The 27,434-nt window shown below is 56.2% G+C and overlaps 1 protein-coding gene across 1 annotated transcript; it reads right to left on the bottom strand.

Annotated features, from left to right (window-relative positions):
• Positions 1 to 140: 140 nt before the first annotated feature.
• LOC134055733 (tenascin-X-like) lies at positions 141 to 27,383 on the bottom strand. The gene is given in 34 exon segments (XM_062512174.1): positions 141 to 221; positions 712 to 908; positions 1,291 to 1,452; positions 1,941 to 2,037; positions 2,323 to 2,498; positions 2,913 to 3,045; positions 3,289 to 3,413; positions 4,096 to 4,389; positions 5,230 to 5,538; positions 5,863 to 6,156; positions 6,969 to 7,304; positions 7,803 to 8,105; positions 8,841 to 9,215; positions 10,170 to 10,463; positions 11,364 to 11,663; positions 11,996 to 12,265; positions 13,181 to 13,555; positions 13,999 to 14,287; positions 14,935 to 15,240; positions 15,835 to 16,117; positions 16,633 to 16,919; positions 17,503 to 17,777; positions 18,408 to 18,746; positions 19,606 to 19,962; positions 20,350 to 20,706; positions 21,139 to 21,228; positions 21,605 to 22,189; positions 22,848 to 23,001; positions 23,540 to 23,652; positions 24,238 to 24,462; positions 25,035 to 25,261; positions 25,475 to 25,494; positions 26,963 to 26,997; positions 27,332 to 27,383. Coding segments are annotated over 34 exon segments (8,115 nt in total).
• Between the last annotated feature and the right edge of the window lie 51 nt (positions 27,384 to 27,434).

Genomic DNA, 27,434 nt, shown 5'->3' with positions numbered 1-27,434 from the left:
CACGGGGGAGTCACCATCAGCTTTTATTACCCACCAATAAAAGTCCCATCTGGGACCCCCAGACTCTAGGATTCCCTAGCCCCAGCACTCAGAGGACCCTCCCCACCCCCACCCCACCCCCCCCCCCCCCTCCAGTCCCCTCAGCCACGCTGCGGCCGCAGCTTCATCTCGGTGAAGGGGATGGAGACATTGAAGCCTTTCCAAGGGTACCAGTGGATGCCCTGTTGGGAAGGGGGGGTTCAGAACCCTTGCAGACTTCCAGAGAGCCCCCCCCAGTATACCCCCACACAGAGACCCCCACAGACTCTGGATCCCCATAGACCCCACAGACCTTCATGGTTTGCTATGGGCACTCGTGGACTCTTACAGATTTTCATAGACTGACCCCCCAGAGACCATATAGATCCCCACAGGCTCTAGAACCACATCGACCCCGTTTTCCACAGAGCCCTATGGAACCCTGTAGACTCCCATTAAGCGTTCCTTAAGAGACCCTTACATACCCTCCACAGATTCCCTCATATACCCCCAGACTCCCCATAGTCCTATAGCCCACCCAAAGGCCCCGTAGACCTCCCTATGCACTCCCATACCCCCCAAGCCTATAGACTCCTTAAAATGCCCAACAGCCCCTTGCAAAGTCCCCTCGACCCTCCAAATTCCCTCATAGCCCCTCCATACCCCCAATCCCCTACTCCATGGCCCTGGTACCTGGTGATCTCGGGGGGTCCCGTAGCGCCCATTCAGGTTGGCGTAGTGGCAGTTGCGGTACCACCAGGCTCCCCCATAGGCCACAGCACAGGGTGGGGGGCGGGGGCGCCCCGATGGGTCCCGGTGGTCCCGAGGGTCCCGGGAGTCCCGGTCCCGTGTGGAGAAGGGGCTGCCCGAGTGGTAGGAGAGGGCGTCCCCTGCGGGGGATTCTTGTCAGGAACCCCAAACCCACTAGGAGCCACAAAAACTCACCAGAAACCCCCAGTACCCCCAGGGGCTTCAGAAAGTACCACGGATTCTCAAACACCCCAAGGACCCCCAGAACCCCCAGGGATTCCCAAAACACCCCAGGGACCCCAAAACCTATCAGGGACACCCCAAACCCACCAGGAGCCACCAAAACCCATCAGAAACCCCAATACACCCAGGCACCCCAAAACCCACCTGAAACCTCAACACCCCCAGGGACCCCAAAACTCGCCAGGGACTCCACAGACCCCTGGCAGCCAAAAGCCCCAGGGATCCAAAATCCCACTAGGACCCACAGAATTCCCCAATATCCCAAGGACCCCCGCGCACCGGCGGTGCCGCTGTACGCTCCCACTCGGAGCCGATATCGCTCCTCGGCGCCGCCGACAGCGAAGTCGCGATAGATCGCGAAGGCGGAGTCGCGGGCGGTCCGCAGATCAATGCGCAGCTCCGTGGGGGTCGCGGCCGTCAGCTCGTGCAGCGCCTCGTTGCCTGCGCCCCAAAATCATCCGGTACCCCTGGGAGCTCCTGCAGGGTCCCCTCGAGTTTCCCCGTACCCCCCCCCCCCCAGCTCCCCCAGACGCCTGGGGACCCCTCAAGTGCCCCCTGGACCCCTCGAGCCCACCCTGAACTCCTGGATGCTCCCCCGCGAAACTCCTGGAGACCCTCGAAGTCCTTCCCGGACCTCTGGGCCCCCCCGAATTCCTTTAGATAGTGCCTAGTTCCCTGCGCCCCGAAACCTGCTTCCCAACTGCCTGGACCTCCCCCGGATCCTATGAGTCCCTCCCCTCCCCTGGGGAGCCCCCAGGTTCTGGGGTCCCACCGAGTACCCCCTGCTGCCACCCCAGGAGCTGGCTCTTCTCAAAATCCCCTCTGTCCCCCAAACCCTCGGAATGCCTCCACTGGCCCCATCTCCCCTCAAATTTTTATGGGTCTCCCTCAGCCCCGGGTCCCCCCAGCCCCCCAGGGCCCCCCCTTACCGAGCCAGAATTCGCCACTGATGTTGCCAAAGCCGCGGGCGTAGGACTCCCACCCCCGCCAAAAGTCGGTGCCTCCATCCTGACGGCGCTGGAACACCTAGGGGGGAAGGGTCAGGGGCACCCCAAAACCCGATCCCCCATACTTCTATTTCCCTCCCATAAACCCTATAGAATGCCCCGTCAGCCCCTCCCAGTTCCCCTTCCACTGCCTCCCCAACATCCCTCAACCTCCCCAGTGCCCCCCAACACCGCCTGCTTCTCCTGCAGGACCCGCCTATTGCCCCCAAAGACCCTCATTTCTCCCCCAGAATGTCACATATCCTCCTATAAACCCCCTGTAGGAGCTCCCCCCAGCAGTGTGCCTCAGTGCTCCCAGGCCCACCAGCCAGCCGCCGCCATCTGTCTCCATGTCACAGAAGACCCTGAGGGGTCGGGCCGGGTCCCCCCGGAGGAAGATGAGGGTCTCCCGTGACGGGCCTGGCCCGTTCAGCTGCTCCTCAGTGCAGTCCCGGGGATGCGGGTGAGGGAGTGGGGCTGGGAAGAGGATATGGGGGTCCCCTCAGACACCCCAGGGTCTTCTGGGGACTCAGGGGTGCCCCTTAACCAAATGGACACAGAACCCCCACCCAATAAACGCCCCCCCGCCTGGACCCAGCCCACACCCCCAATATTCACACCCCACAAAGGATCCAACCCTCCCAAAAGAACCCGGGCACCCCCCCCCCCCAGGCTGCCCCCCCAAAGAACCCGGAGACCCAGGCACCCCTTCACTCCAGGACACCAACCCCCAAAACCCCAAGTGACCCCCCTCCCCCAAAAGGACGCTTGGATGCCCCCCCACCCCCCACCATAACCCAACCCCTCACCTGGATTTCCCTCTCCCATGGACCCACCCATGCCCCCAAAGGACCCGGGGGTCCAGGTGCCACCCCCCCAGTGATCCCTCCACACCGTCTAGCTCCTCCCACTCACGAGTGTCAAAGGTGGCCTCGAGGGGGGCAGTTTGGGGATCTCCCCCTCGGCCCCACAACCGCACCCCATAGCGTCCCGCCGGCTCCAGCCCCCAGAGCTGTTGCGATGTAGCCTCAGGAGGCAGCCACAGGGTCTGGGGGCACGAGGGGTATTGGGGTATCCCAGGAGGACAGTGGAGTCCTCAGGGACGTGTTGACATGCCCAAAGGCATTATTTGGGTTCCCCAGAGGTGTACTGGGGTGTCATTAGCAAAGGAGGTTAATGGGATACCCTGAGGTGTTGTCCCCAGGGGGGTATTGGGGTCCCCCGAGGAGATACTGGGGGGGAGACCCTGGGTGTTCCCAAGATTTTTTAGGGTCCTTTGGTGGGTCATTACCTGCTGGGCCCCCCCGGGGGGGCCATACTCCAGCTCATAGCCATCAGGGGGGGCATGTGGGGAGTCCCAGTGCAGCCAGGCACTGCGGGGCCACACAGAGCCCACCCAGAGGGTCCCTGGGGTACCTGGGGAAGGACACACTGCTGACACCTAAAACGGCCCAGCTGACACCCCAAAATCCCCCACTGATACCCCAAAAACCACTGTTGTCATCCTAAACACTCCCCTGACACCCCAAATCCTCCCATGCCCCCCCCAGCCCTGCCCTCACACCATGCTCAATGGACAAGCCCCAGTTCCCCTGAATTTTCCCCAGATTCCTAAGACCCAGTTCCCCCTAGTCATCCTCAGTCTCCAGTTTCCCCCAATACCTGCCAGACCTCTTTCCTCCAGTATCTCCCAGTCCCCAGCTCCCCCCAGTTTCCTCCAGTTCCCTGAGTTCTTCCCAGTGCCCAGTTTCCCCCAGTCTTTGCCAGTCCTCAGCTCCACTCCAGTTCCACCTATACCCCAGTTCTACCTATACCCCAGTTCCATGCAGTTTGACCCAAGCCCCGGATTATCCGAGGCCCCAGTTCCAGTCAGTCCCTGGAGCTCTTCCCAGTTACTCTCAGTCCCCAGCTGATCAGAGTCCTTCCAGTTGTTACATTCCTGCAAATCTCCAGTCCACTCCAATCCCTATTTGCCTCCAGCTCCCACTTTCCCCCTGAATCCCCAAGTCCTCAGAGACCCCGTTCCCCACTCCCAGCCCAGTCCCCTATCCAGCTCCATTTCCTGAAGCACCCTGGGGAAATCCCTGCAGCCCCTCACCAGTGATGGCCTCAGTGGAGACATGGTCAATCCTTTTCCCTCCCCGCAGCCCATAGAGGTGAAAGCGGTACCGATGGGATGGGGACAGCCCCGGCACCGTCACTGAGCGCAACTCTCCATCAATGGGCAGAGCCTGGGGCTGGCCCTGGGCATCCCGATACTGCAGCATGAAGGAGTCAAAGGAGCCCTCGAGGATGCTCCACTGCAGCCCCACAGAGTTGGGGCCGATACTGGAGACCTTCAGCTCTCCCAGTGCTGCACGTGCCGAGGGGGCCTCTGATGGAGGGACCTCAGCTTGGGAATGTGCAGTTTGGTGAACCTCAGATGTGGGGATCTCAGTTGGGATATCCATTGAGGATGAGGGCAGATCCTCTGGGTCGGCTGTAGCAACAACAGAGAGGGGACACTGACGGGTGTGGGCATCGGTATGTCCATTCATATGTCCATCCATCCACCCATCTATCCACTATCCATCATGCACCATTTCCTCCTGGTCCCTTCTCACCATTCCCTCCTCACCCATCACTGAACACCCATTGACCCCAGCCCCATCCTGTCAACCACTGATTCTTCCATGGACTTACTGAGCAGCATCTGCCATCATCCACCATCTTCAGCATCATCATAATCAACATCATCCATCATCTTGATTCATCCAATATCCACCATCATCCATCCATCCATCCATCCATCCATCCATCCATCCATCCATCCATCCATCCATCCACCCACCCACCCACCCTCCCATGGTCCCAGCCATCTCTCCAAGTCCAAGCTGTCTCCAGTTTCTCTGCCCAATTCTACCCATTGCTTGTTCCCCTCCACATCTCCATCCCCTATCAGGCAGTCACAAATCCCAGAAAATATCCACTCAATGACTGATACTTCCTGCCTGCCTATTGACCAACAACTCATCATCCATATATCCATCAATGTACCCAACCCTCCATCCCATCCTTTCACTCTCCACTTCTGCAGGCATCCAATGATGTTCATGCCCATCCTTCTACTCATGACTCCATCCAACCCTCCAGGCATCCATCCATAATCCAAGTTTTTCTCCATCTTTCCATCAATCTCTCCATCCCTACTTCCATCTCCCCAGCCCTTCCACCCTCTGACCTTCCTCTTCACCTGTAACAACATCCATAGAGACACGGTCAATCCTTTTCCTGCCCCGCAGCCCATAGAGGTGGAAGCGGTACCGATGGGATGGGGACAGCCCTGGCACTGTCACCGAGTGGGACCCGCCATCAACAGCCAGGGCCTGGGGCTGCCCTTGGGCATCCCGGTACTGCAGCGTGAAGGAGTCGAAGGAGCCCTTGGGGACAGTCCACTGCAGCCTTACGGAGCTGGGGGTGACACTGGAGACCTTCAGCTCTCCCAGCACCACTTGTGCCAGGGTGACCTCAGATGGGGTGGCTTCAGTTGAGGGGTCATTTCCTTTGGGGTCCTCAGGTTGGGGCTCCTCTGAGGGCAAGAGCAGCTCTTCTGTCTTGGCTCTGGCTGCAATGCAGACAGGATGATGAGGTGTGTGAGAATCCATGTCCCTATCCATATGGCTGTCCATCCATCCATCCATCCATCCATCCATCCATCCATCCATCCATCCGTTGATTCATCCTCCATCCACTCATTCCTGTACCTCTCTATACCACTCATTCATCCACATGTTCCTCCATCACTTGACCCTTCCATCTCTCCCTCTGTCCATCATCCTTCATCCCTTCATTCACCCACCCTCTCCCCTCTGACCTTCCCCCTCACCTGTGATCATATCAGTGGAGACATGGTCAATCCTTTTCCCTCCCCGCAGCCCATAGAGGTGGAAGCGGTATCGGCGAGATGGGGACAGCCCCGGCACCGTCACTGAGCGCAACTCTCCATCAATGGGCAGAGCCTGGGGCTGGCCCTGGGCATCCCGATACTGCAGCATGAAGGAGTCAAAGGAGCCCTCGAGGATGCTCCACTGCAGCCCCACAGAGTTGGGGCCGATACTGGAGACCTTCAGCTCTCCCAGTGCTGCACGTGCCGAGGGGGCCTCTGATGGAGGGACCTCAGCTTGGGAATGTGCAGTTTGGTGAACCTCAGATGTGGGGATCTCAGTTGGGATATCCATTGAGGATGAGGGCAGATCCTTTGGGTCGGCTGTAGCAACAACAGAGAGGGGACACTGACGGGTGTGGGCATCGGTATGTCCATTCATATGTCCATCCATCCACCCATCTATCCACTATCCATCATGCACCATTTCCTCCTGGTCCCTTCTCACCATTCCCTCCTCACCCATCACTGAACACCCATTGACCCCAGCCCCATCCTGTCAACCACTGATTCTTCCATGGACTTACTGAGCAGCATCTGCCATCATCCACCATCTTCAGCATCATCATAATCAACATCATCCATCATCTTGATTCATCCAATATCCACCATCATCCATCCATCCATCCATCCACCCACCCACCCACCCACCCACCCTCCCATGGTCCCAGCCATCTCTCCAAGTCCAAGCTGTCTCCAGTTTCTCTGCCCAATTCTACCCATTGCTTGTTCCCCTCCACATCTCCATCCCCTATCAGGCAGTCACAAATCCCAGAAAATATCCACTCAATGACTGATACTTCCTGCCTGCCTATTGACCAACAACCCATCATCCATATATCCATCAATGTACCCAACCCTCCATCCCATCCTTTCACTCTCCACTTCTGCAGGCATCCAATGATGTTCATGCCCATCCTTCTACTCATGACTCCATCCAACCCTCCAGGCATCCATCCATAATCCAAGTTTTTCTCCATCTTTCCATCAATCTCTCCATCCCTACTTCCATCTCCCCAGCCCTTCCACCCTCTGACCTTCCTCTTCACCTGTAACAACATCCATAGAGACACGGTCAATCCTTTTCCTGCCCCGCAGCCCATAGAGGTGGAAGCGGTACCGATGGGATGGGGACAGCCCTGGCACTGTCACCGAGTGGGACCCGCCATCAACAGCCAGGGCCTGGGGCTGCCCTTGGGCATCCCGGTACTGCAGCGTGAAGGAGTCGAAGGAGCCCTTGGGGACAGTCCACTGCAGCTGCACAGAGTTGGGTGTAACATTGGAGACCTTCAACTTCCCCAGCACCACCTGTCCCCTGTCAGCCTCAGTTTGTAGCTGCTCAGTTTGAGGCTGCTCAGGTTTGTGGTCCTCAGGTTGGGGCTTCTCTGAGTGTAGGGTCAGCTGGTCTGGCACTGCTGCATCTGTGATAGAGAGGGGATGATGATGGGTGTGAGAATCAACATGTTCGCTGAACCATCCATCACGCCATCCATCCATCACACCATCACATCATCCATCCATCCATCCCTCCATCCACACTTTCATCCCCTGGACCATTCATTCCAGTATTCGTCATCCACCATCCCTCAATCCAACTATGTGCCTTTCAGTGTGGCTTTTCCTACAATTGATTCATTAGCTTCTCCCTTCATTGGATCATTCAGCAATCGAACTATTGGAGCTGTCATACCACCTGCCCCAACACCCATCTTCATCATCATCATTGTCATCATCCATACATCCTCCATCCATTATTCTTCCATTCTTTACCCATCCTTTTTCCTTCAGTCAGTCCTTAAACTCATTCTCCAACCCCCTTAACTGCCCTCTCCTCACAACCCCCACCCCAATACCCCTACCCTTACCCAGGGCACACCTCTCACCTGTGATGACATCAGTGGACACGTGGTCAATCTTTTTCCCACCTTGCAATCCATAGAGGTGGAAGCGGTACCGGCGGGATGGGGACAGCCCTGGTACCATCACTGTGCGGGACTCGCCATCGATGGGCAGGGCCTGGGGCTGGCCCTGGGCATCCCGGTACTGCAGCATGAAGGAGTTAAAGGAGCCCTTGGGGACAGTCCAATGCAGCCCCACAGAGTCTGGGGTGATGCTGGAGACCCTCAGCTCCTCCAGCACCGCCTGTTCTGGCAGGGCATCAGATGAGGTGGCCTCAGTTTTGGGCTCTTCTGAGGGCAAGGGCAGCTCCTCTGGCTTGGCTGCAGCTGTGATGGAGAGGGAATAGTGATGGGCCTGGGCATCTGCTTGTCCATAAGCAAGTCCATCTATCATCCACCCAACCACCCATCTATCTATCATCCATCATCCAGCACTTCCATCCATCCATCCATCCATCCATCCAGCCATCCAGCCATCCTACATCCACTGTCCATCCATTGCCATTTCATTGTCCATCCATCATCCATTGTTCATCCATCTTCCATCACCCACCATCATCATCCTTCCATCATCACGATTATCATCATCCTTTCATCATCACAATTATCATCATCATCAACATAATCATCCATCCATCCATCCATCCATCCATCCATCCATCCATCCATCCATCCATCTATCCATCCATCCATCCACCTTGCTAACACTCCCACGCATCCTCCACTACCAAGCTGGAAAACTGGGGAGAAGTGGAGCCACCTGGGAATGGAGGGACCAGTGATGGGTGATAGACAGATAATGGATCTATCCAATTAAATAATGGTGATGATTATGATGATGGATGATTGTGGGTGTTTGCTAATAGGCCAGTGGAAGGGTCTATGGTTGGTTGGATGATGCTGGTGTCGGTGGGTACTGAATGGAAAGTAGGGATGGGATTGGGATGGTATCCTTTGATTGCTCCACCTCTCCATCCTTACAGCTACCTCTCTAACCCTTTCACTTTCTGAACTTCTTCTCACCTGTGACGATGTCAGTGGAGACATGGTCAGTCTTCTTCCCACCCTGCAGCCCATAGAGGTGGAAGCGATACCCATGGGATGGGGACAGCCCCAGCACTGTCACTGAGTGGGATCCACCATTGATGGGCAGGGCCTGGGGCTGGCCCTGGGCATCCCGGTACTGCAGCATGAAGGAGTCAAAGGAGCCCTCAGGGACACTCCACTGCAGCTGCACGGAGTCCGGTGTGACACTGGAGACCTTCAGCTCTCCCAGCATTGCCCACACCAAGGGGAACTCAGTTTGGGGGTGCTCAGGTTGGTTGTCCTCAGTTGGCGGGGCTTCTGTTTTGGGCTCCTCTGAGGGTGAGGGTGGCTCCTCCAGCTTGTTTGTGGCTGCTATGCAGAGGGGACAGTGATGTGTGTGGCTGTCCATGTGTTCATCCATATGTACATCCATCACCTACCCAACCGTCCCCTCACCCATTGTTCATCACTGCCATCCATCCCACCACCCACCCAACACCCAACCCAGCCCCCCACCTAATACCATACTAATTTCTCTGTTTCTTTCCCTCCACATTCCCCCATTGCCTCCATCCCTCCCAGCCCCCATTTCCATGGACAGTCTTCTGTCCATCAAGACATGCATCTAGACAGCAGGAACTATCCATCCATCCATCCATCCATCCATCCATCCATCCATCCATCCATCCATCCAACCTTCCCAACCATCTACCCATCCCACCCAGGAGCCTCTCATCCTTCAATCCATCACAAACTATGCATCATCCCTCCCCCCCACTCCACAGCCCACATCCATTCTCCATCCATGCATCCAACAATCCATCCATCCATCCATCCATCCTTTTCCTTCAACCCTCCACATCTCCCTTTAATCTGGCATCTCTCTATCCCCACATCCATCCATCCATCCATCCATCCATCCATCCATCCATCCATCCCACCTTCCCAACCACCCATGCACCTACTTCCTTCAGTTTGGAAAGGAACCCACCCAACATCCAGACCAGAATCGTAAAACCATTCAGTTGTTCATCTTTCATGGATAGAAAATTATGATGATGATGGATGGTGATAATGGATATTAATGATGGTCATGGATTGTTGATGGTTGATGATGATGATGAATCATGATGGATGATGGCGGGTGTTGTTCAATAGGTCACTGGAAGGGTTGATTGTTGACTGCATGATGCCAGATTAGAAAAGTGCTTGATGTGGGGTGGGGATGGGAATGGAAACCTTTGGTTCATCCATCCTTTGATGACTCTACTTCTCCATCCCTCCATCTACCTCTCATCCCTTCTATCCTATGACTTTCTTTCTCACCTGTGATGGCGTCAATGGAAACATGGTCAATCCTTTTCCCACTGTGCATCCCGTAGAGGTGGAAGCGGTACCGGTGAGATGGGGACAGCCCTGGCACCATCACCAGTTGGTACTTGCCATCAATGGGCAGAGCCTGAGGCTGGCCCTGGGCATCCCGGTACTGCAGCATGAAGGAGTCAAAGAAGCCCTCAGGGACACTCCACTGAAGCCCCACAGAGTCAGGTGTGACACTGGAGACCTTCAGCTCTCCCAACACTGCCCGTGCTGAGGGGGCCTCAGCTCGGGGGTGCTCAGCTTTGTGGTCCTCATCTGTGGGGGCCTCAGTTGTAGAGGCCTCATTTGTGGGGTCCATTGAGGGTGAGGGCAGATCCTCTGGGTCGGCTGCAGCAACAACAGAGAGGGGACACTGACGGGTGTGGGCATCGGTATGTCCATTCATATGTCCATCCATCCACCCATCTATCCACTATCCATCATGCACCATTTCCTCCTGGTCCCTTCTCAACATTCCCTCCTCACCTGTAACTGAACACCCATTGACCCCAGCCCCATCCTATCAACCACTGACTCTTCCATAGACTTACTGAGCAGCATCTGCCATGATCCACCATCTTCAGCATCATCCATTATCCATCATGTTGATTCATCCAATATCCATCCATCCATCCATCCATCCACCCACCCACCCTCCCATGGTCCCAGCCATCTCTCCAAGTCCAAGCTGTCTCCAGTTTCTCTGCCCAATTCTCCCCACTGCTTGTTGCCCTCCACATCTCCATCCACAATCAGGCAGTCACAAATCCCAGAAAACATCCACTCAATGATTGATACTTCCTGCCTGCCTATTGACCAACAACTCATCATCCATATATCCATCCATGCATCCATCTCTCTCAAACTCAGTGTTCATAGGGGAATCCCACAGTCCACCTATCCAGACTTCTTCAACCACTGACCCATTCATCATTGTGTTTGTTCAGTCACCATCCACCCAACCCTTCATTCATCTCATTGTCATCCAGTTCTTCAGGCATCCAATGATCCTCATGTTTATCTGTCCATCCTTCTACTCATGATTCCACCCAACACTACATGAATGCGTCCATCATCCATTTCTCCACCCATCTCCATGTCAATATCTCCACCTCTACAACCATCTCTCCAACTCTTCTCCCCTCTATGATTTCCCATCACCCGTGACAACATCGGTGGAGACATGGTCAATCCTTTTGCCTCCATGCAGCCCATAGAGGTGGAAGCGGGACAGCCCAAACTGTGTCACTGAGCGGAACCTTCTATTGGTGGGCAGGGGCTGGTCCTAGGCATCCAGTTATTGCAGAATAAAGGAGTCAAGGAGACCCTCTGGAACACTCCACTGCAGCTCCACAGAGCTGGGGGAGACACTGGAGACCCTCAGCCCTCCTAGCACTGCCTGCACAAGAGAGGTCTCAGATGGGGGAGCCTCAGTTAGGGGGTCCTCAGGTTGGGGCTCCACTGAGGGTAGGGGGAGCTGCTCATGCTCTACTGCAGCAGCAATGCAGAGGGGATAGTGATGGGCATGGGAATGTTGTGTCCATCCAAACATCACAAACACTTTCAATTCCTAGATAATTCATTTTGACAACCAACATCTACCTATCCATCCATTCATGGAAACATTTAGAGATTAAGTTATCCATCCATCTATCCCACCACTAAGTCTACCTCACCAGCCCTTCCCCCAAACACCCATTCCACCATGCCTTGATTCAGCCATCTCTGCACATATCCTTTACTCTTCATCAATACATCCACCCACCCTGCTTCTCAATGACCTTCCCCCTTACCTGTCATGACCTCGGTGGAGACATGGTTAATCTTCTTCCTGCCCCGCAGCCCGTAGAGGTGGAAGCGATACCGGCGGGATGGGGACAGCCCTGGCACCATCACTGAGCGGGACTCACCATCGATGGGCAGGGCCTGGGGCTGGCCCTGGGCATCCCGATACTGCAGCATGAAGGAGTCAAAGGAGCCCTCAGGTACATTCCACTGCAGCCCCACAGAGTTGGGTGTGACACTGGAGACCTTCAGCTCCCCCAGCACTGCTCGCGCCGGGACTGCCTCAGATGCAGGAGACTCAGATTTGGGCTTCTCCTCCTGGGGCTTCTCTGGGGGCAAGGGTTCTTCACTAGCTGCATTGGAGGGGAGATGGTGATTGGCATGGGCATCCATGTGTCCTTCCAAATGTGCCCGCACCACCTGCTAAGTAATCCATCCATCTAATCCATCCATCCAATGACCCAATTAACAAACCCACCTGAGTATCTCCATCCATTTTTGATCACCCACCCAACTCTTCCTCCATCAATCCACTCATCCATCGCTTCCTTTAACCCTGCATCTATCAATACAATTACCAGCTGTCCAATCATCCTCAACAATCAATCCTTCCCTTCATTCATCCATCCATCCATTCATCCTTTCAACTCCAACTTATTTTGGGAAACAACTTCTACCCATCCATTGATTTATCAACTAATTTAAAGACCAAGTCATCCATCCATCCATCCATCCATCCATCCATCCATCCATCCATCCATCCATCCATCCTTCCCATCACACACCCAATATCCAACAAAATCCCCCAGACTATTCCACATCCATCTGTCTCTTTCTTTCCAAAACTCTCCATGCCTTCACCCTCCACACCCCCATTGCCCATGGACAATATTCCTTTCCTCCATCATTGAATCCTGCCTTGATAGTTACAGGATGAGGGAAGCATGGAAGGATAGATTAATGCATGACAATTGATGGATGATGTTGATACATGTTTGATGAAGATGGTGGGTTACAATGGATACTTGATGGATTGCTGCTAGTGATGATGGATGATGGAAGGTGCTAGTCAATAGGATGGTGGAATTGCTGATGGTTGATCAAATGGTGCTGAGTCAATGGCTGCTCGCTGGTGGGTATGTGATGGGCATGGGATCCCTTGATGCCTCCATTTTGTGATCCTTGCATCCCACGTTGACCTTCGGCCTCACCTGTGACAGCATCGGTAGAAACACGGTCAGTCCTTTTGCCTCCACGCAGCCCATAGAGGTGGAATCGGTACCGATGGGATGGGGACAAGCCCGGCACCATCACCGAGCGAGATGTGCCATCAATGGGCAGGGCCTGGGGCTGGCCCTGGGCATCCCGGTACTGCAGCGTGAAGGAGTCGAAGGAACCCTTGGGGACAGTCCACTGCAGCTGCACAGAGTCTGGGGTGACGCTGGAGACCCTCAGCTCCTCCAGCACCACCTGTGCTGGAGCTGCCTCAGATGTGGGGGCCTCAGTTTGGGGTTTCTCATGCTGTGGTTCCTCTGTGGGCAGGGACAGTTGCTCTGGCACTTGAGAAGCTGTGATGGAGAGGGGATGGTGATGGGTGTTTCCATCCAAACATCCATTCCCCGTACACCAAAGAACCCATCCATCCACACTTCCATGCTTCCATATTCATTCTGGACTATTCATTTTGGCACCCATCATTGATTCATTCATCCGTCCATCCATCCATACATAAATCCATCCATACAGCCATTCACCCATCCATCATTTCAACTGCAAGACGGTTTATTTTGGCAAATAGCAACTACCCATCCATTGATTTATCCACTAATTTAAAGACCAAGTCATCCATCCATCCATCCATCCGTCCGTCCATCCACACCACCACTGCATACATTCCTTCAAACACCCATTCCCCACTCAACTATACTTTTATCCCTGCATCTCTCCATATATCCGTTATTATTTATCCATCCATTCACCCACCCTGCTTCCCAATGACCATCCCCCTTACCTGTCATGACCTCAGTGGAGACGTGGTCAGTCTTCTTTCTGCCCCGCAGCCCGTAGAGGTGGAAGCGATACCGGTGGGATGGGGACAGCCCTGGCACCGTCACAGAGCGGGACTCACCATCAATGGGCAGGGCCTGGGGCTGGCCCTGGGCATCCCGGTACTGCAGCATGAAGGAGTCAAAGGAGCCCTCAGGGATGCTCCACTGCAGCCCCACAGAGTTGGGTGTGACACTGGAGACCTTCAGCTCCCCCAGCACTGCTCGTGCTGGGACTGCCTCAGATGCAGGAGACTCAGTTTGAGGCTTTTCCTGCTGGGGCTCCGCTGAGGGCAAGGGTTCTTCACTAGCTGCATTGGGGGGGAGATGGTGATTGGCATGGGCATCCCTGTGTCCCTCCAAATATCCATCCCACCCCCCATGAGGCAATCCATCCACTCACCCATATATCAATCCTTTGGATCAGCCAACCATCCATGCATACATCCATCCATACATGCATCAATTTTTCCCACCACACACCCAACAAAACCCCCTAGACAGTTCCATGTCCATCTCTCTGTCTTACCACGTCTCTCCACGAGTTCACACCCCACACCTCCATTTCCCATAGGCAATCTTCCATTCATCCATTGCTGAATCTGTCCTTGATGGACAGAGGATGAGGGAAGCATGGAGTGATAGATGCATGAATGATAATTGATGGATGATGGCGATACATGGTAGATGAAAATGATGGATGACAATGGAGAGTTGATGGATTGCTGCTAGTGGTGGTGGATGAAGAATCATGGATGGTGCTAGTCAGTAGGATGGTGGATTTGCTGATGGTTGATCAAATGGTGCTGAGTCAATGGCTGCTCGCTGGTGGGTATGTGATGGGCATGGGATCCCTTGATGCCTCCATTTTGTGATCCTTGCATCCCATGTTGACCTTTGGCCTCACCTGTGACAGCATCGGTAGAGACACGGTCAATCCTTTTGCCTCCACGCAGCCCATAGAGGTGGAAGCGGTACCGATGGGATGGGGACAAGCCTGGCACCGTCACTGAGCGAGACGTGCCATCAATGGGCAGGGCCTGGGGCTGGCCCTGGGCATCCCGGTACTGCAGCATGAAGGAGTCGAAGGAGCCCTCAGGGATGCTCCACTGCAGCCCCACAGAGTTGGGAGTGACACTGGAGACCTTCAGTTCCCCCAGCACCGCTCGTTCTGGGACTGCCTCAGATGCAGGAGATTCAGTTTGAGGCTTCTCCTGCTGGGGCTCCGCTGAGGGCAAGGGTTCTTCACTAGCTGCATTGGAGGGGAGATGATGATTGGCATGGGCATCCATGTGTCCCTCCAAATCTCTGTCCTACCACTCACTAACTAATCCATCCATGCCATCATCCATCCATCCATCCAATCTTCCTATCACACACCCAGTGTTCAGTGCAACTTCCTAGACAATTCCACATCCATCTGTCTCTTTCTGACCACCTGTCTGCACACTTTCACTCCTCCCACCCCCATTTCCCACAGGCAATCTTCCATTCATCCATCAATTAATCCATCCTTGATGGACAGAGGATGGAAGGATAGATGGATGCATGACAATTGATGGATGATGTTGATACATGTTTGATGAAGATGGTGGGTTACAATGGATACTTGATGGATTGCTGCTAGTGATGATGGATGATGGAAGGTGCTAGTCAATAGGATGGTGGAATTGCTGATGGTTGATCAAATGGTGCTGAGTCAATGGCTGCTCGCTGGTGGGTATGTGATGGGCATGGGATCCCTTGATGCCTCCATTTTGTGATCCTTGCATCCCACGTTGACCTTCGGCCTCACCTGTGACAGCATCGGTAGAAACACGGTCAGTCCTTTTGCCTCCACGCAGCCCATAGAGGTGGAAGCGGTACCGATGGGATGGGGACAAGCCCGGCACCATCACCGAGCGAGATGTGCCATCAATGGGCAGGGCCTGGGGCTGGCCCTGGGCATCCCGGTACTGCAGCGTGAAGGAGTCGAAGGAACCCTTGGGGACAGTCCACTGCAGCTGCACAGAGTCTGGGGTGACGCTGGAGACCCTCAGCTCCTCCAGCACCACCTGTGCTGGAGCTGCCTCAGATGTGGGGGCCTCAGTTTGGGGTTTCTCATGCTGTGGTTCCTCTGTGGGCAGGGACAGTTGCTCTGGCACTTGAGAAGCTGTGATAGAGAGGGGATGGTGATGGGTGCTTCCATCCAAACATCCATTCCCTGTACACCAAAGAACCCATTCATCCACACTTCCACACTTCCATAGTCTGGACTATTCATTCTGGCACCCTTCATCAATTAAACCATCCATCCATCCATCCATCCATCCATCCATCCATCCATCCATCCTTTTAACTCCTAGACAATTAATTGTGGCAACCAACATCTACCCATACATGCATTCATTCATTCATTTATAGATTATATCATCCATACAGACATCCATCCATCTAGTCATCCATCCATCCATTCCTCTACTCCTCCACCACTCCATCCCTTACTCCAAACACCCATTTCCCTTTTCTCTTTCTTTTTATCCCAATATCTCCCCACATATCCATTACTCCTCACCATTACATCCACCCACTATTCCGCCCAATGCCCTTCCCCTTTACCTGTCATGACCTCGGTGGAGACATGGTCAATCTTTCTCCTGCCCCGCAGCCCGTAGAGGTGGAAGCGATACCGGTGGGATGGGGACAGCCCTGGCACCATCACTGAGCGGGACTCACCATCGATGGGCAGGGCCTGGGGCTGGCCCTGGGCATCCCGATACTGCAGCATGAAGGAGTCAAAAGAACCCTCAGGGATGCTCCACTGCAGCCCCACAGAGTTGGGAGTGACACTGGAGACCTTCAGCTCCCCCAGCACTGCTTGCGCCGGGACTGCCTCAGATGCAGGAGACTCAGTTTTGGGCTTCTCCTGCTGGGGCTTCTCTGGGGGCAAGGGTTCTTCACTAGCTGCATTGGAGGGGAGATGGTGATTGGTATGGGTATCCCTGGTTGCCTCCAAATATCCATCCCACCCCCCATGAAGCAATCCATTTATTCACCCACATATCCATCCATTGGATCAGCCATCCATCCATCCATTTTTCCCATCACTCACCCAGCATCCAACAAAACCCCCTAGACATTTCCATGTCCATCTCTCTGCCTTACCACATCTCTCCACAACTTCACCCTTCCCACCCCCATTTCCAATGGACTGTCTTCCATTCATCTATCAATGAAACACTCCTTGATGGACAGAGTATGAAGGAAGCATGGAAGGACAGATGAATGCATGATAATTGATAGATGATGGTGATACATGGTGGATAAAGATGATGGGTTACAATGGATACTTGATGGATTGCTGCTAGTGGTGGCGGATGGTGGGTCAAATGGTGCTGAGTTAATGGTTACTCGCTGGTAGGCATGTGATGGGCATGGGATCCCTTGATGCCTCCATTTCATGACCCTTGCATCCCACGTTGACCTTCGGCCTCACCTGTGACAGCATCGGCAGAAACACGGTCAATCCTTTTGCCTCCACGCAGCCCATAGAGGTGGAAGCGGTACCGATGGGATGGGGACAAGCCCGGCACCGTCACCGAGCGAGATGTGCCATCAATGGGCAGGGCCTGGGGCTGGCCCTGGGCATCCCGGTACTGCAGCGTGAAGGAGTCGAAGGAGCCCTTGGGGACAGTCCATTTCACCCCTACAGATTTGGGTGTGACACTGGAGACCTTCAGCTCCCCCAGCACTCCTCGCACTGGGACTGCCTCAGATGCAGGGGACTCAGTTTTGGGCTTCTCCTCCTGGGGCTCCTCTAGGGTCAAGGGTTCTTCACTAGCTGCATGGGAGGGGAGATGGTGAGTGGCATGGGCATCCATGTGTCCTTCCAAATGTGCCCCCACCACCTGCTAAGTAATCCATCCATCTAATCCATCCATCCATCCATGATCCATCCATCCAATCTATCCCATCACACACCCTGGGTCCAAAACAACTCCCTAGAAAATTCTACATCCATCTGTCTCTCTCTTACCACATGTCTGCATGCCTTAACCACTCCCACCCCCATTTCCCATGGACAATATTCCTTTCCTCCATCATTGAATCCATCCTTGATACATACAGGATGAGGTAAGCGTGGAAGGACAGATGGATGCATTATAATTGATGGATGATGGCGATACATGGTAGATGAAGATGATGGATGACAGTGGAGAGTTGATGGATTGCTGCTAGTGGTGGTGGATGAAGGATGATGGATGGTGCTAGTCAGTAGGATGGTGGAGTTGCTGATGGTTGATCAAATGGTGCTGAGTCAATGGCTGCTCGCTGGTGGGTATGTGATGGGCATGGGATCCCTTGATGCCTCCATTTCATGACCCTTGCATCCCACGTTGACATTCGGCCTCACCTGTGACAGCATCGGTAGAGACACGGTCAATCCTTTTGCCTCCACGCAGCCCATAGAGGTGGAAGCGGTACCGATGGGATGGGGACAATCCCGGCACCGTCACCGAGCGAGACGCGCCATCAATGGGCAGGGCCTGGGGCTGGCCCTGGGCATCCCGGTACTGCAGCGTGAAGGAGTCGAAGGAACCCTTGGGGACAGTCCACTGCAGCTGCACAGAGTCTGGGGTGACGCTGGAGACCCTCAGCTCCTCCAGCACCACCTGTGCTGGAGCTGCCTCAGATGTGGGGGCCTCAGTTTGGGGTTTCTCATGCTGTGGTTCTTCTGTGGGCAGGGACAGTTGCTCTGGCACTTGAGAAGCTGTGATAGAGAGGGGATGGTGATGGGTGCTTCCATCCAAACATCCATCCTCCACGTACCAAGCAACCCATCCATCCACTCTTGTGCTTTTTTCCTTAACCTTCCTGCTCCCCTGTGATGGCCTTTGCGGATACGTGGTCAATACTTATCCCAGTGTGCCACCCACAAAGCTGGAAGCAGTACTGATGGGACAGGGACAGCCCTGGCACCATCTCTGTGTGGGACCTGCCATCAGTTGGCATGGCATGGGGCTGGCCCTGGATATCCTAGTATTACAGCATAAAGGAGTCAAGTGTGCCCCCACAGACATTCCACAGCTGCTGCAGAGTTAGGTGTGATCCTAGATACTCTCAGCTCCTCCACCACTGCTGCAGCAGGCATTCCCCAAATAGATGTGACTTAGTTTTTTTTCTTCTTCTGTTGAAGTTCCTCTGAGGGCAGGGGTAGCTTCTCTGGCTCTGCTTGAGCTGTGATGCAGAGGGGATGGTGATGGCTGTGGAAATACCTGTGTCCTTCCAAATGTCCATCCCACCACTCACCAACCAATCCATCTGTCCAACCATCCACCCATCCTTTCATCTCCTGGACCATTTATTCCAGCCCTTACTATCTACCCATCCATCTATCCATGCATCATACCATACACCTGTTCCTTCAACTCCCTTAATCTCACGTTGCATTGGGTCACCCTAGCACCCAGCCACTGATCTGATATGTCAAACCACCAACGAAATGCCCCCAGCAAAAAGAATGCATCATCCATCTCCCATCCATCCATCCATCCATCCATCCATCCATCCATCCATTGGACCTTCCATCTCACCTGTGATAATGTCAATAGAGACACGGTCAGTCTTCTTCCTGCCCCGCAGCCCGTAGAGGTGGAAGCGATACCGGTGGGATGGGGACAGCCCCAGAACTGTCACTGAGCGGGACCCACCATCAATGGGCAGGGCTTGGGACTGGCCCTGGGTGTCCCGGTACTGCAGCGTGAAGGAGTCATAGGAGCCCTTGAGGATGTTCCACTGCAGCTGCACAGAGCTGGGTGTGACACTGGAGACCTTCAGCTCACCCAGCACTGCCTGCACAAAGGGTGCCTCAGATGCAGGGGACTCAGTTTGATGTTTTTCATGTTGGGGCTTCTCTGAGGGCAGGGGCAGCTCTTCTGATTCTGCTGCAGCTGTGATGGAGAGTGGATAGTGATGGGTGTGAGAATGCCTGTGTGCTTCCAAACATCCACCCTGCACCCATCAACCAACCCATCTGTTCATTCACAGGACACACCAGGCACCTTTTCCTTCATCTCCTTCCTTCGTCTCACCTTGCACTTGGTCATCCAACCACCCAGCCACTGATATATGTCGAACCAGCAACAAAACGTCTCTAACAACAATCACACATCATCCATTCATCCATCCGTCCATCCATCCACCCATCCATCCACTCCTGCACCTCTTCTATCCCTTCCTCAAGGCACCCATCCCTCCATCCCTTGATCCCTCCATCTCTCCCTCCACCCATCATCCTTAATCCACCCACCCTCTGCCCCTCTGACCATCCCCCTTACCTGTCATGACCTCGGTGGAGACATGGTTAATCTTCTTTCTGCCCCGCAGCCCGTAGAGGTGGAAGCGATACCGGTGGGATGGGGACAGCCCTGGCACCGTCACAGAGCGGGACTCACCATCGATGGGCAGGGCCTGGGGCTGGCCCTGGGCATCCCGGTACTGCAGCATGAAGGAGTCAAAGGAGCCCTCGGGGATGCTCCACTGCAGCCCCACGGAGCTGGGGCTGATGCTGGAGACCCTCAGCTCCCCCAGTACTGCCTGCACAGGGTGGGCATCAGATGGAGGGGTCTCAGTTTGAAGTTTCTCATGTTTTTGCTCCTCTAAGGGCAGGGGCAACTCCTCTGGCTCTTCTGCAGCTGTGATGGATATGGGATGGTGATGGGTGTGTCCATCTGAACATCCATCCACACTTTAATCTCCTGGATCATTCATTCTGGCTCTCATTCACTCATCCATTCAAGTACAGTTCTTTGCATGCATGTTCCCTTTTCTCCTTCCTTTAGATCATCCAACCATCTAACCACTGATATGGTACATCAAACCTCCAACAAATTGCCTCAACACCCATCATCCATTCACCATTGATCATCCTCATCACCATCCATCCATCATTACTCATCACAGTCATCATCCATCCATCCATCCATCCATCCATCCATCCATCCATCCATCCATCCATCCTCTCTCCATCACATGTATCACAGAATCTTCTGAACTGGATGGGACCCACAAGGATCATCAAGTCCAACACCTGTGCTCATCCCATCCATCACCCCCCACATCAGTACCTGTGCTCCCCATGTGCCTCCATGGCTCTGTCAGCTTCACCCCATCCATGTCCCCCCATTCCAACACCAGCTCCTGGTTTCCACTCTCCCCTGCAGCCAGAGAGTGTGTTACAGGACATCCCTGCCACTCCATCTTTGTCATTGCCCACTCCAGGATGTCCCTCCCCCTGTCTCTGGTTATCCTCCTACTTCTCAGGATGTCTTTCCACCAATCCTCCCCATCCTCCTTATTCCCGTTCCCACATCCTCTCCATCTCACCTTCCCTGGGAGGCCCCTTCCCTGTCCTGTCCCACTCCCCACTCCTACCATCCCCCCACCACCTCCCTCACTGTGATGTCCCTTTCTCCCCATCCCCCTGCTCCACTCTCCAGGATGTCCTTCCCCTTGTACCCCCCATTCCTGAGGTATCCTTTTCCCCCATCCCCCTCCTCAATGCCCCCACCCCCTCCTGGTTCAGACATCCACCTGTGGGTCCCTGTCCTCTCCCATGTGCTGGGTGTCGGCGCAGGATGTAGGCCAGGATGGCACGGGCCACCCCTGGCACTGTCTGGTTGCCACGGAGTGGGTAGTTGGTGGCCCTAAGGTGGCTCTCCAGACGCTGAAGCAGGGATCCACTGTACGTGGACAGCCGGGCCACCAGGTCCTGCAGGGAGGGGATGCCTGGGGACAGGGGGGACACTGGGGACCATGGGGGTGGAGTGGACCCTGGAAACACTGGGGACTCTGGCAATACTGGGAACTCTGGGGACACTGGTGACACTGAGAAATCTGGTGACACAGATGACTCTGGGGATTCTAGTGGCACGGATGACTGGGAGGATCCCAGGGACCCTCGAGCTACTGGAACCTTGGGGGACGCTGGTGACCCCAAAGACATGGGTGACCCCAAGGGCAAGTCTGGTGATATGGGTGACACCGGCGATCCCGGGGACCCCAGCAATCCTGGGGACTCTGGGGGTCCTCGGACTGATGGTGCCACTGCTGGGGACCCCAGGGAGCCCTGAGGCAACCCTGGGGACCCCTCATAGTGGGGCACAGGTGGGATGAGTGCTGTGGAGCAAAGGGGACCCATGTCACCAGTTGTCACAGAGAGTCCCTGGGGGACATCCCTGTCCCAGTCCCTGGGCCATCCCCAACCCTGTCCCCACATCCATGTCCCCTGTATCCAGGCCCATGCTACCCCTATCCCTGTTCTCCTGGCATCCCTGTTCCCATCCTTGTCCCCACCCCCTTGGTGATGTCATCGCTGTCCCCAATCCTATCCTTGTGCCATCCCATCTCTATTGAATGCCACACTGTCCCCATCCCTGTGCCATTCCCACCCCTGTTCCATTCCTGACCACACATCTGGGCTGTCCCCTGAACTGTGGCACTGCACTGTCACTGTCCCCATGCCTCTCATCCCTGTCCCCATGCCCATGCCAGCCCCAACCCCATCCTTGTCCCCTTGCTATCCCTGCCCCCATGGTGATCCCTTGCCACCCACTGTCCCCATTCCTGTCCTTCCATCCCATTCCTGTCCCTGCTGCATCACTCTGTATGCACCTGCCTTGTCCCCAGGTGTCCCCACCTGTGCACAGGTGCAGGGGCCCAGGCCCTCTCTCTATCCTCATCCCCATACTATTCCCACCCTATTCCTGTTGCCCCACCCCCTTCCCTGTTCCCAAGGTGCTCCCAGGCGTCCCTGTGGTGTCCCAGGTGTCCCCACCTGTGCGCAGACGCAGGACCCCGGGTGCCCCCAGATGCGGCCCCCGCCGGGCTTGGACCAGCAGCTCGAAGGGACGACCTGGGGACAGCCCTGTCACTGAAAAGGCGACAGCAGAGCTGGGCAGTTCGTGCGTTGTCATGGCCACAGGGTCATCCTGGGGACAGGGACAGTGTGAGGGGATGGGGGGAAACCATGGGGACACCAGGGGAAGACATTGAGGACACACTGGGGACACCTTAGGAACATGCTGAGAACTTCAGGGACACATTGGAAACATGTTGGGGACATATTAAGGGCACAGTGTGGAGACTCGTTGGGGATGTTTTGGGGTTACATTGGGGACACCATGGGAACACAATAGGTGGTGGAGACATAAGAGGGAACACTGCGGACACACTGGACACAGGCTGAGGACATCATGGGACATACTGGGGTCACACTGGAGACATGCTGGGGGGATGCACTGGGCACATGTTTGGGACACATTGGGGAGGGCTTATGGGGGACACATAGGGGAAACCACTGAGGACACCATGGGGACACATGGGGATGATTTGGGGACATATTGGGGTCATCTCATTGTGGCCACACAGGCAGCACTGGGGTCTTGCTCCTTCCGTGTCCCTGTTCCCCTCTGTGTCCCTGTCCCATCCCCATGCCCCCACCCCCGTGTCTCCTGTGTCCCCACTCACCAGGGGGACAAGTGTCACCCGGTAGCCATCAGGAGGAACAAGGGGCTGGGGCCAGGTGATGCGTAGGGACGTTGGGGTGCGGGAGGCCAACCGTGGTGTCACCCAGGGCACCTCTGAGGGGACAGTAAAGGGACACCATGGGGACACCATGGGATGGGGATGCCCTGGGATGGGTGACGCTCTGGGGACACCACAGGACCACCCTGGGATGGGGCATCTAGGGGATGGGGACACCCTGGGAATACCCTAGGACATGCTGGGGACACAATGGGATGGGGGCACTCAGGAATGGGACACTGGGAATGGCACATAGGGACACTCAAGGACACACTGAGGTGGCATGAGAACCCCTCATGGATGGGGAGAGAAGTGGGGGTGTACTGGGAGCACTGGAGGAACTCTGAAGGGCACTGGGGAACAGTTGGGTATGCACTGGTGTCACAGTAGTGGACCCCCCCAGGATGGGAGGGGAGGAGGGGGGCATTGGGAGCACTGAGGTGCTGTCACTGGGAAGTCACTGGAGAAACACTGGGGGGCACCGGGAGCACTGGGGAGCCACCGACGTCGCAGCAGAAATCCCTTCCCATCCCGGGGTACACGCGGAGGTGCCACAGGGGGAGCACTGAGGGGCACTGAGGCGGGGAAGATGGGAGGTCACTGAGGGGCAACGGGAACACTGCGGGGCCGTGAGGACGCACCGATGTCGCAGCGGGTCCCGCCCCAGCCCGGAGCACAGGCGGGGGTGGCACAGTCGGGGCCGCTGAAGCCCGGGAAGCAGCGGCATCGCCCGCGCTCGCACCGGCCCTGGTCACTGCAGCCGCGGGGACACGCGGGGGCCGGGGCCGGGGCCGGGGCCTCGCCCGAGGCGGGGGGACAGGGGCAGCCCCCGCCGGCCGGGGGGGCACAGAGCTGCACCGACCGGCCTGGGGGACACGGGACACGAGCGTGACCAACCCCCCCCCCCCCAGTTACCCCTCAATGACCCCACCAATGACCCCCCAGTGACCCCCCTAGTGACCCCTTAATGACCCCCCTCGTGACCCCTTAATGACCCCCCAGTGACCCCTCAATGACCCCCCCAGTGACACCCCCATGACCCCCCCCCCAGTGACCCCCCCATCACCCCCCCAATGACTCCCCAGTGACTCCCCCACTGACCTCCCACTGACCCCGGCAGTGACACCCCAGTGACCCCCAACTGGACTCCACTGATGCCCCCAATGACCAAAAGTATCATCATGACCCCAATGTCCCCACAAATGACCACCTCAGTGACTCCCAAATGACTCCCCAATGACCCCCCAGTGACCCTCTATGTCCCCCCTGTCCTTCATTCTCCCCTGCCCCTGTGTCCCCTCCATGTCACTGACCTCTGTTACCTGTCCCAGCCTAGGGTTCTGCCATGTCCCCTCACTGTCCCTATGAGCCCCGTGTCCCCCTGCCCTCCCTGTGTTCCCCTGTCTTCCCCGTGTTCTCCCTCCTTGTCCCCTGTTACCTGTCCCGGCCTGGGGTCCCCCCGTGTCCCCACAGTGTCCCCTCAGTGCCTGCACGTGTCCCTCGAGCTCCCGCAGCCGCCTCAGCACATCCGTCAGCGCTGCCCCACACGTCTCGGAAGGGGGCTCGGGGGGAGACGTGGCAGGGGACACTGAGGGGGACACTGCCTCACCCCACAGCACCAGTGCCAGCAGAAGGAGCCGCAGTTCCAGGGTCACCAGCATCGTCCTGGGGGAAAACAGGGGGGACGTGGGGATACTCAGAGGCAACCACGAGGGAACACGGACACGAGAAACACAGGGACAACCGTGGGGAGAGCTAGGGCACACAGGCACATGACATGAGGATGCAGGGACATTCATGGGGACATCCACGGGGACACACAGGCACCAATAAAGGACATAGGGATAGCTGTGGGGACGTCCAAGGGAAAGAACCCACGGCGAGGATGTGGAGACATCCTGGGGTCACACAAGGGACACACGTGAAGCACAGGGAACACCCATGGGGGGATGCAGGGGGACAGGGACATCTTGGGGACACCCATGGTAACACAGAGTGGGGAAGAGGGACATCCAGGTGACACCACTGGGGACATTCCCTGGGATGCATGAACACCAGCAGGGGACATAGGAACATCTCTGGGGACACCTGAGGGACACAGGGACACACACGAGGGGGTCACGGGGAGACTCATGGCAACACAGTGACAGTTGTGGGGACATGAGGGACACTTGGGGGGACATTCCTGGAGAAATACAGACACCCCAAACCACAGCACCTCCCAGTAATGCCAGCTACTCTCCAGTAGACACCAGTGACCCTCTCAGTAACTCCCAGCGATTCACAGTTCCTCTCAGTCCCCCAAACCCCACGGTTCCCCCAGAGCTACCAGTGCCCCCCCTTCCCCCAGTGCACCCCAGTTCCTCCAGTCTCCCACAGTGCCCCTTAGCTCCCCCCACTTCCCCCAGTCCCCCTGTTCCCACGGAGCCTCCAATTCCTCCCCGTCCCTCCCAGTTCTCACAGCGCTCCCCAGTCCCTCCCAGTGCCCCCAGTTCCCCCCCGTTTGCCCCAGTTCTCTCACTGCCCCCCAGTCCTGCCCAGTTCTCCCAGTCACATCTCAGTGTCGCCCCTGTGCCTCCCCAGTGACCCTCCAGTCCCCCCAGTTGCCCCAGAACCTCCGGCCGGTCCCGCTGCGTTCTCGCTCTGGGTCGGGTGGGGTGGCCCAAAGGGAGGCGGGGCAGGGGGAGGGGCCTGGGCCACTCCCTCCCCGCCCCCCCCAGGGGAGCCGCCCCCACCCGTGTTTGGGACGTCGCCATGGAAACCAAACAACCCAGATGGAAGGGCTCCCAGTGCTCCCAGTGACACCAGTAACGTGCCTCAGGCTGAGCCCCAGCTCATGAGAACCCCAGTGCAGTCCATCCCAGTGCTCCCAGTGACACCACTAACACAGGACACCTCATCCCAGTGCTCCCAGTGACACCACTAACACAGGACACCTCATCCCAGTGCTCCCAGTGACACCACTAACACAGGACACCTCACCCCAGTGCTCCCAACAGCAGCAGTAAACCCAGGGCCACCTACCCTCCAGCCCCCAGTGCTCCCAGTGACACCAGTAACATGGCACAGCATGACCCAAGGCTCCCACTACCACTAGTACGGCCCATCCCAGTGACACCAGTAACCCCCAAAACCCCCAGTGACTCCCAGGAACACATTCTGATGTTCCCAGTGACACCAGTAAGACGGCACAGTTCACCCCAGTCCTCCCAGTTACACCAGTATAGTCTGACCAAATGCTCTCAGTACCACCAGTAATGCGGCACAGGCCGACCCAGGGCTCCCAGTTAACACCAGTATGGCTCATCCCAGTGCCCCAGCACAACCCCTCCCAGTGCTCCCAGTCCGGGCGTGGCCATGACTCACTGTCCCGGCAGCAACAACAACAGCGGGGGGGTCTCCTGGGACCCCTCAAAAGGCCGGGGGGAGGCAGACGTGGGAGGGAGCAGAGTGCTGGGGGTACCCCGAGTCCACCCCATATCCTACCCTGGTCCTCCCCCTTCTCTCCCCTCCGCGTTCCTCCCCACCACGTGTGCCCCCCGCCCCCGCCAAGGAATTTTCTCCATCAACACGATGAGCTCATGAACGGGGAGGGGCCGCGGGGCCCAGCCGGGGGCGGGGGGGTCCCGGCCCCAACCCCACTCCCGACGAGTCTATTGCTTGATTTATCGATTTATTGATGTATAAATCTGCAGATTTATTGATTGATTTCACACTCAAGTCACTGTCACAGACCTGGCCCCGAAGTCATCCCGTCCCCCACGGTGTCCCCATCCTTGTTCCCCATGTCTCCACTGCCCCTCCCCTCCCTCACCCCTGCCTTCACAGTCCCCATCCC

Source organism: Cinclus cinclus, chromosome 34 (assembly GCF_963662255.1).
Source record: "Cinclus cinclus chromosome 34, bCinCin1.1, whole genome shotgun sequence".
NCBI classification, from domain to species: Eukaryota; Metazoa; Chordata; class Aves; order Passeriformes; family Cinclidae; genus Cinclus; species Cinclus cinclus.
Note: the sequence above shows the minus strand (reverse complement) of the source record. Positions and strands in the feature narration are given on the sequence as shown.